The sequence below is a fragment of the Pygoscelis adeliae genome, unplaced genomic scaffold, assembly GCF_000699105.1.
Source record: "Pygoscelis adeliae isolate BGI_AS28 unplaced genomic scaffold, ASM69910v1 Scaffold75, whole genome shotgun sequence".
Classification (NCBI taxonomy): Eukaryota; Metazoa; Chordata; class Aves; order Sphenisciformes; family Spheniscidae; genus Pygoscelis; species Pygoscelis adeliae.
Genome location: NW_008824772.1, coordinates 5,445,049 through 5,455,098, shown reverse-complemented (window position 1 = coordinate 5,455,098; position 10,050 = coordinate 5,445,049). Strand labels below are relative to the sequence as shown.

General features: G+C 46.5%; 1 protein-coding gene across 1 annotated transcript; it reads right to left on the bottom strand.

The window, feature by feature from the left end:
• Window positions 1–1,239: 1,239 nt before the first annotated feature.
• On the bottom strand, window positions 1,240–10,050 carry KCTD2 (potassium channel tetramerization domain containing 2; the record flags this gene model as incomplete). The annotated part of the gene is made up of 5 exons (XM_009323819.1): window positions 1,240–4,735; window positions 5,330–5,455; window positions 8,387–8,482; window positions 9,180–9,271; window positions 9,927–10,050. Coding segments are annotated over 5 exons (468 nt in total), but the record flags the coding sequence as incomplete, so codon positions are not given.

The window sequence follows — 10,050 nt, the reverse complement described above, 5'->3', positions numbered from 1 at the left end:
TCATGCTATGTGGTGATTTGGCTCAGCCATGGTTTCTGCTCCCTGTGCCCGTGAACTCCCCCTTTGTGGCCCCATCGGGGGGGGAGAGTCTCTTCTTCCACCACGTTGGTGTTAAACCCTGGTTTGGGGATGTGCCAACCCCCTCCCTGCTCGGTTGCTTTGAGGCTCCTGTCGTGGTGGGGATGAAGCGGAGGCAGGCAGCGTGCCTGCTGGGCAGCCTTCAGAGCAGCTACAGTGGTCAGCAGCTGCTTGTAGTCAAAAGCAAGGCTAAACTAATCAAAATTTTCTCATTCTTCACTTACGTCTTTGCTTCTCCTCCTTTTCCCCCTGCGTTGGGACTGAATTGCCAATGTTCTCCAACTTTTGGCATCCCCAAAGCTTGAATACCTGGTTACCCTCTTTGCCTCCCCACTGCTTGTCCATCTGTTGGTACCTCTGTGGTCCAAGCGTTTCTGAGTTACAATGCTCTGTAAACAGGAAAGAACCTAAATCTCAGCTAATCCACCAGTCTTGCTAAAGACACAAACACAGGGAAGGCTGGCAGCATTCGGGGTGGAGGTAATAGAGCAACTATTTAAAACACCCTCCAGGGTTTTTGGGCTAATGCCACGTGCCCAGGGCAGTCTCTTGCCCAGGAGTCAGTTGCAGGCTCAGAAACACAAGGGGAAGCTAGCTTCAAGAAACTCCACTTATTTTTCTCATGTTCATTCCATTTGTCTTGGTGATGGCAAGAACCTTGTATCTTTGGTCTTGTGTGGGGAAGTGGAGCGCTGTTTGCAAGCTTCTGCAGATGTTCAGCGTGGGCCTTTTGTGATAGAGGAAGGGGCAAAGCTGTCTGAAACAGTCAGACCTTTATGCCGTGTGTGCTGGTCCAGAGTCGAGTAGGGGTTTAGCAAATGCAGCTGACAAAAAAAATCCTCTTCCTTTCTTAGCTACTCGCATTTAATGCTTGAATTAACATTCTACTTGCTTGTGGTTGTCAGTGGAAGCGGTAAAGATAAAGTTTAGATTCTTTTGTATAACAGAAAATCAGACACATGCTTCAGTTTGCCTTTTTCTCTGAAAGTAACCAAGGACTCAAAAATGTAATTATATTCTCCTCTTGTCAAATCATTGTTTATAGATGAATTGGAGCCAGAAGCAGGTATCCAATTTTCACGTCTTTCCCCATAATGCAGTATTTGTGTGGTAAGGTGGCAAATGGATGCAGAGAAAGCAGCAGGCTGCAGACTGACTGTTCAAACTTTTCAAACCCATTTCAGAATCTTTATTGAAAAAAAAATTAATCACAGCATCTCAACTGTTATTCAAACACACTTAATAAACAAAGAGAAACAGTAGCAAAGGGCACTGACACGTGACAAACTGTACAAAACCTCCGGGTTTGCAGGCAAACCCGGGGGGAGGAGCCCATGGCACAGCTGCAGGGCTGGGGAGCTGCTCCGTCCCATCGCCCTGCAGCCGACCATGCCCCCTTTGCCTCAGCCCACTCAGTCACCCCTGAGAAAAATCGATTTTTAAAAATGTGCAGAAACGAAGACACTTTAAGAGGTTATTTCCAGTCTTGCCATAATGGAACAATTTAGGCCACTGGGAAAGTTTAAAAAAAAGTGTCATACTCTCCATTCCCAGGATTAATGCTTTAAAGTGAGCCTTCCCAAGAGGCACAAGCACTCTTGGATATCCAGTAGATCTACCCCTGCTCACCTACCTTACTCACCACAATGTGCTACCTTTTTTCGAGTGAATGGGACAAATTTCATCCTAATTCAGCGCTAGTTTCGATATAGTTGTGACTGAGTGAAAGGCAATGGAAGGAAAAGCCCTGTCTTGAGCACAGAACGGATGCAACTGGTGCATAATGCCGAGACCAGCCTTGGTCTCAGGGTAAAGGTGACCGAGCACAGTCAGGAAAGGAGAAATCCTCCATTGGGAATGTACCTGCTCTGGATGGACTGCATGCCTGGTCCTAAATATTGCCCAAGAACTCGAGTGTCCAGTACCAATGGTTGGTTATCTACCACAAACTTGTTCTGTTGAACTTAAAAGACCCAGCAATTGAACCCAAAGAGTCTTCAACCCCCTGGCACATCCTTGCTGCAGAGAGCAGTGTGGAGGGGAAAACCAAGATGCGACCTTGATAGTCTTTCTTGTGCACGTGTTAAATAGCTGTTCCGCTCAACTGGAAACGGTAATCTTTAGGCTCTCTGGCTCAGAGGGGAGAGTGATGGCATCACTCTTGCATCAGGCAATCCTCCGGTGGGCTGCACCACGTATGGCATTTTTGGTGATACAAAAAAGCAACGAGGTATGGTTTTTATCTGCTTGAGCTGTACTGGACAGAAAGACTCCCTTTGCAACTAGTGTTGCTTTGAGCTCCGTGGTTTGAACAGCAAGGTGCTCAGCTGGCATCGATGTGACAAAAGCAGCTCGACCAGTTCCTGTTGCCTTTATTTTTATATTTCTTGACCATTTCTCAGAAACTCCCTCCTCTGAGGAAGGGAAAGAAGACAGACGAGAGTGTTAAAGGGCTTTTTAGGCTGCTAACTTGCATACATGCGCTTCTTGATTTCTTAGCTTGTGAGCACAGATGGACAATGACTGAGGCTACAAGATACAGAGGAGAGAGGTCTATACATATCACAGTGTTATTTAGGCCCAGCCAAGGCGTACGGTCTAATCACACCAATACCATCTCACCACATTATAGGCGGGGAAGATGGAGGGAAGAAGAGCTGGGTTCTTCAGCGTGATGGCAAGCCAGCTGCATTTCAACAGCCTGTAACTGACACAATGTGAATTCAAAGACATTTGGCACAGCCTGTTGTTACCAGGATTAAACTAGCAGAGATAATTAACCAGTCTTTCTTGAGAATGAGGCAAAGCCTCCACCGGAGGAGGTACGCTGGCAAAGCAGGATGGGAGAGGACAAGCAAGAGTACGTACAGAAGGACTGAAAAGAGGCAGAGAGCGCAGCAGTGCCACTCAGTGTCTTTGCTGCAAGTCTTGTTTGCTGAACTGGTGTTTGGACCGTTGGCAATGCTGCTTGCAAGGCCCTGTCAGCAACAAGTGAGAAGATGGGAAACCTGCCTAATTCTATCTCAAAACTTTAAGGAGACCACAGGTAGCTGAAGTCCTCCAGAAAGGAGCCCAACTCCTCAGTCCAGGTGAGGAATTTTCTGATACCTTATTGAGAAACATCTGCTCTGAGCTTGTCAACGTCTGTGAATTCCAGCATCTCTGAAGCTTTGCGTTTAATGCCAAGTTTGGGACTTGCCTCAAAAAGACCCAAGTGCCTGGACACTTAGGCTATAAAGAACAAAGCCAGGATGAAAGGGGAAAAACATGCAGCAAATTCCTAAGAAATTCCATTTACCAGACTAGGAGGGACATGCCCTTGGTTAGGGATGGCACAGATTAACAGAGGGGAACCAGTGACTGCAGTTTGGCTAAGATCAGAATTCAAGAGAGGCACAAACGAACATTTTGCACACCCATCCAAGGCATTCCAAAAAAAAAAGAAGTCACAGAAGTCGACACATCACTTTGGACAAGAAACATTACAACAGTTTGGCAACTTTTCACCAAACCCCCCACCCCAACTCTGTGATGCCCCTCTGTAATTTGAGGTGATCTCTTAAAGGTGGGGACATGAGGGGGCTGCAGATAAATCACTGCATGTAAATAGGGGATCTCCTCCACAAAGGATCTCATGGGTTAAAACAAACCTACCTGCTTGCTACACTACGAAAGAAATTCTGCCTGAAGTCCTCCCTTGGTGAGAAGGAAGGAGACAGAGAGCCCACGCTGCTGGAGACAAACAAGGCAAAGCTGAACTTGGCAGCAACAAGTCCCTAACCTTGTGACGTTGCACCAGGCTAAGATACGGCCGTGGCAGGGTATTGGAGGGGAAGATGTCACCACTCTTCTTCAGCAGAGAAGCATAAAGGCCAGAACTATCACTCTATCGCTATTCTGGGTGAACACAGGTCTCTTTGTTTATGCATGCGAAGTAACGGGCTTTGGAAAATGCCAGGAGCCCATATGTAAGTGTTAACAGTGAGACCCGTGCTAGATGTACACATGACTCCACTCCCCTTAGTATCTAAACTCAGCTCTTAGGAATTGAACGAGGAACAAATACAAAGCAAGAATGGAAAAAGTTTGTGTGGGTTTTTTACGAGTGGTTGTTTTGTTCCTCCTTTTAAAGCCCTGTTCTTCTGATCTGGGGGGGCTGGCTGATCAGGAGGGGGAGCACTGCAAGGTTCCTGCACTTTTCTGGTGGCAGACCTGGGTGCAAGAAATGGCACAGCTCAAATACGGATCTTCTCACCTACGCCAGCCTGTGGAAGGTGGGACTGATTACAAGGACCTGTGGACCTGAGCAACCTTCGCAAAGGCTCCGACTGGGAATCCGGCCCAGCCATTGTTGGAAAAATTCAATACAGCGCTGGCCAAGAAAATAAAACAAATACTTGTGGAAAGGACTATCCAGCTGGAAGAGTCTTTTCCTTCCTTGGTTTCCAGGGTAAGAGGGAAGCCTTTGGTTACGACCAGAATTATTCGCCATTGGCAGGACAGGCTCGGCTTTGCTTTGCATTAGCTTGGTTACTGTACGAGGGCAAGGGTGCACTGCGGAGAGATGCTCCGCCCAGCCAGACTGCCCTTTTGACATCTGGGAGTTTTAACGGAGTGGACACTTGAATTACATCCGGGATCCTCGCTCCTGAAGAATCTGAAAAACCAGAGAGCTTCTATAAATACCTTGGACGAGTTTAGATGCAAAAGTTCATGTTCAGAGTCCTTGTTTTTTGCAGAGAAAGGAAAGATGGACTAACGTGAGAGTAGCTTGCTGGCTTTCATGCTACCATAACAAATGACAGGCTAGTTAAAGCTGACTGAGCCCTTCTCTGGAAATCCTGCTCAGCTGCCTGCCAGGAGTTAAGAATGTCACCTTCTGTTGCTATCCTGGGGAAAAAAAGAATGGATTGAAAGAGAGGGGAAAAAAAAAAAAGCTTGCCTCTCCCTGCAATATCCTTCAACCACAAAATGTGACCAGTCTCAAAGGTCCCTGCTATGCTGTCCTTCTTTTTCAAGTCTATCTCTTTCCTCCAATTTTTCTGTCTTAATTTGAAACGTACAAAAAGTCTTAGCTCTTGTCTTGCAGTAAAACATGAAATCTTCCAAGAGGGGAAGATCATGCATACAGGAGGAAATAGGAAAGCTGGTACACAGAACTGCTACTGCAAATTATGGATCTGCTAGTGTAAGAAGGGCTTTTTCTTTGCATAGGGGAATTCAAGCCAATACATCTGAGCAGATGCCTTACCTTTGCCTTCTCGCTGGGCTCCTTGACAATGCCGTTGGTAGAATTGTTGAGCTCCCTGGACACAACGCAGAGGAACTCTGCCTGGTCTTCGTTTCCGTAGTTATAGGAAGATCCAATGCTGATTAGCTGTGCAACAGGAGACAGCCAAGGTAACTATCAATAAGTCTGGACTTTGGCTTTATTCCTACAATTGCTTTGTGAGGTAAGACTGTCCAGTGAGACCTGTTCTGGACCTGAAGTGTGCCCCCGTAGCCTCCTGTGTCAGGGGCTTTCCCCCGTGTGTGTAAGGCAGGGACACAGCCGAGCTCCAGAGCCCTCTAGTGGCACCCGGAGCCCCAGGAAGGAATTCCAGCCTGAAGCTGTAATGCCGAACACAGCAGAACATTTTCCAATTACCGAGGGCAGAAAAAGGAAAACCACGTCAGATTTTGCAGTGTATAATATCCAGCTAATTCAGATATGGGGTGGGCGATGCAGACTTCCTGGTCCAGACTACACTGAACTCGGCTCTCAGCTTGCCTTTTGACTTTGATGTGTAAAGACTGGAAAGGCAATTCTTTACCACAGACAGATGTCAGGTTAACTAGCGGACATGTGGCAAACTGGCACCATTCTTTACATAGATGCTGTCAAGATGGAGTTTGATATCTGTATAAATGGGATTATATTCTATTACTGTTGTGATGAGGGGTCTGGACTCGATCCAAGAAATCCCATCTGTCTCATTTATCATTATTACGTTAAAAGGACATCCTGGAGTGCAGAGCTAACTTGTCATTTACAACTCAGTTCTGCTTTCCAGATAATAAATCTAAGTAATATGAAGAAAGCAATGTGAATCTTATTAACTGTGTATATCTAGGAAACTTTAATATGCAGCGTGCACGCTAACTTCCACGTCCTAATGGATTTTAGAAGAGAGCACGCCATATGTATATGAGAGAGATGCAGTCAACAGCCTTCCTAGACAGATGACTATCTACATGGTTACAGTGCAGCGGCAGGAAGACTTGGGGGCTGCCGCACTGACTGACCTCCAGTACTGTTTTAAATAGGTTTTGATGTTTGTGCTGAGGGCAATAGACACAGGATAAAAAAAAGATTTTTTTTTTTTTTTCTTTTGCTTTCCTGCTCCTTGTCTTGACCGTTTAAGCTCTTGGATATTTCAATACCATGCACCACTATTTACTTGACAAACACAAAGCATCTTTTGATAAAGGTAGCAATTTTCCAGACTACTGAAGTAGGTGGACAGGAGAATGGATTTCTATTTAAAATGGCAAATTTCTATTCCATTCTTAATTCAAGCAGGACTGAATGGTACAAGGCAGAGAACCTGAAAGGCCACATGCTCCTCTGAGAACCCAAGCCTGACAGACAGTAAGGCTGCAACAGCTTTTACCACTTCTGGCTTTCCTGCAGGTTTCTGAACCAGTCTTTTTGATGTCATGATGTGACTGGATCCAAAGAGCCCGTGAAGGGGACGTCTGCTCTGTTCAATCACTGGCATCCAGGCTAAGAGTTAGCAATGGGCTCTCTTTGTCCCCAGTATGCAGATCTGTTACCATCTTTCCTAACATGTCTCAGCATGCCAAGTGGTGTGATTTGGGGGAGGGTAGAAGCCAGGCTGGGCTGCGCATCTGGGGAAAGACCTTGGCAATAGGCTGCAGCTACAATGTGCCTCGCAGCAGGGCCCGTTTCAGCATGGGACATATCCCGTGCTGCACCATTGCCACGTTCCTGCTCTGTGACCCAGTCTGGACCATGTCGCAGCTGGAGAGAGGCTGTGCTGCTGTGTGAGGTCTAGCCCTGACCAAAGCATCCTGTCTGTCTGTCCTGTTTAGGCTTGCTGCCTTTGGGGGTGTTTGAGCTGAATGCAAGTCCCAGGGGAGGGCAAGAACAGCTCCTGACGGTGGGCGCGTGCTGGAGCGGGATGTGCGGTGTACAGGAAGGAGGCTGGCAGGAATTTCGGCGGTTTGTGCAAAGGTTGGGGATGGTAGAGCGAGGGAGGGAACGGGAAGGGTACACTAGCATTTGCTTGTAACCAGTATCTCAACCCCATCGTTACAGATTTGAAAAGCAAGACTAGGAAAGATGTAAGGGTGCAGATTCCCGTGTAGAGCACTGCCTACAGCCTTTTGGTTTTGGGGATGTGTACGTGCATGTGTGAAAGGCAACACCTGTTAAGTAAATTTTTGGACAGCAAAACCTGGGTGTTGGAGAACTGCATTTCCATAAAGCAGCCAGTGGCTCTTGGTCACAAGATTTCACTACCGGCTCACAGGGGCAAGAGTTTTTGGCTGCCTCTCCACTACACAATAGGAGTCTTCAGGCATTACAGAACAGATACGTATGAACAAGTGATGCAAAGCGCTGCTGCTAATCCTGTGCCTCACTTCGCGTCAGCACACTTCCCACAACATCCACTTGTACTGAAGCTGGACTAATTGGGAAGACAGCAGAGCTGTAATCCACAGAGCTTATTCTGCAGTTTCTTAATATAGCATTAACATGCAGTCCAGCTGGTTTCCAGTTCTCCATCCTCCTAAATAAGAGGACTGTATTCAATTCCAGAAACCAAATCTGGAACTAACGCCATATGCAGCTTCAGCGACACCTAGCCCTGAAACTGGCTGCGTTACAAAGGCATCTGCAGGAAGTGTATTTCTCATGTCACTCATCACCTCTTTAGCAAACGCAGGAGTCGTGGCTTTGAGCTTCCAGAAAAGTCATGCTGTGTTTTTTTCACGGCTCTATTAATTTTCCCAGATAAAACTGTTGTACTGGGGCCTGGTATATGTGATGAAATGCAGGAGAAGGGAAGAATTGCTCTGGGATTTGACAAGGATACAAGAAGCCCTGAGAGAAAATTAAATCTCTTGGCAGTTTGAGCAAATTCTGCCTTTCCCTGTCAGTAATTCTACGTAAGTGGACTGCTGCTCAGTTCAGACTGCTTGTTCAGAAGAGCAGAGCAGTGTGAAGTGCAAATAAATAGCAAACTCTGCTTATTCCATATGCGGCTTTCAAAGGGATTCTGCCGTTCTTTGGTAACGGTACCTGTTCGAACTTCCACCCGTCAGACATAGTGGACACCATCTGTGTGAGCTCCTCCTCTTGGCACTGCAGGACTCTGTACACGTGCTTCACAGGTCCCTAAAGCATGGAGAATAAAAATGAGCGTGAGTTTAGTAATTGTTATACTAGTATCAAACTAGAAAATTAATAAGCCTCTCCTGCTCTGTCGTCTTGTTATTTGAGGAAGTCTGAGCCCCACAGGCTTTCTGAGGAGTGTCACCCTTCTGACCATCCAACCGACTCTAGAACAGGTGCGTACAGTTGGCACGCTTCTCTTAAAAGCCTTCTAGGTGTCTAAGGGCCAGTGAAAGCAAAACTTCTTTGGCTTTCAAAGTCATCTACTTCTTTTTGAAAATGTTCCTCTTCTGAAACTGAATCTATTGGGTGTGTTAATATCAGCTGAGCAGCAATGGGAAAAACTGCCAGAGACGGATATAAAGGGAAGAAAATGGTTTAGAGAAGGAACAGTTTGAACTATTCTTTACAAACCAAAGCAGTATGTTTTAATTTATAACTACTCATCTTTCATCCTGCCCCTCTTGTTTAACTGTTCATTCCCTGCAGTGCTAACAAGATGACTCGGTGGTCTGTGCTCATAAAACCATAATGGGTACTCTTTCCTAGCTGTGCCTTGGATCTACCTAAAAGCGCCGATTCCACCTGTCGAAGGTGACTAAACAAAAAGACTGCTACTGGCAGTGCCTGCAGCCACGTGTCCTTCTACTACGCTACAGAAAACGGCTGACTCCGTAACGCTAAAGTTCCCATGCATTACTTGAGAGGTTCTGTTCTCGTTATCCCGTATCCGCTCCTTCACCAGCCGCACAAGAGATGCAATATTGTAAAACTCGGCTTCTTCCAGTACCCCTAAGAAAGGAACCAAAAGTAGAGAGAAATTCTGTTACTTTGTACAGGGTAGAATGAAGATGATTCTGCTACCAGGATGCAACAGCTGCTCCTGACTCCAAATCTAGCCCGGATGTGAGAACACCCCCGAATGCTGGACAGACTGTGCCACCGATCTCATGCTCCCAGGCTGGAAAAAAATGACCAACTAGCTGTCACCTCCTTTTGTGACTTAGAGCATCTTTAAGAAAGATTATTCCCCTTTCCCTGGGATTATCAGAAACCTCGTGGTACAACCTCGATTTTGTCCGCACAGACCCATTAGGGGAAAGTCACCAAAGCTGCCTGTGGGGGGAGAGGAGATGTGCTAACAGATCTTTTGTCCCGCTAACAGAAGCCTTTGCGCTAAGGAGAACAGTGATGGGTTGTGTTGTAAGCTGCAGGCCTCTGCTTTCAGGAAGATACAGAAGCTAATGATTTAATCCCTGTTAATGAGCATCCTTCTGAGAAACTAACGGTAGTAACAGCCAGCACTACTGGGAAATGCGGCTTGCTCACAGCCTTACACATCGCCACGTCAGGAACCCTATGCACTCAGGCAAGCTTCTGGTGATGGCTCTTGGATGCTGCCTTCGAACAGCCTTCGTAGTTCTTTCCCTGTAATTTTTCCTCTTACCTTCTTCCGCAAGCTCCTTGTTTATGATGAGCTTCCCATGCCGGAGGTAGTTCAGTATTGGACCAAAATACGTGGGGTCTCTATCGATGAGATACGCCCCTGTCTCATCCTGTGGAGCAGGAAT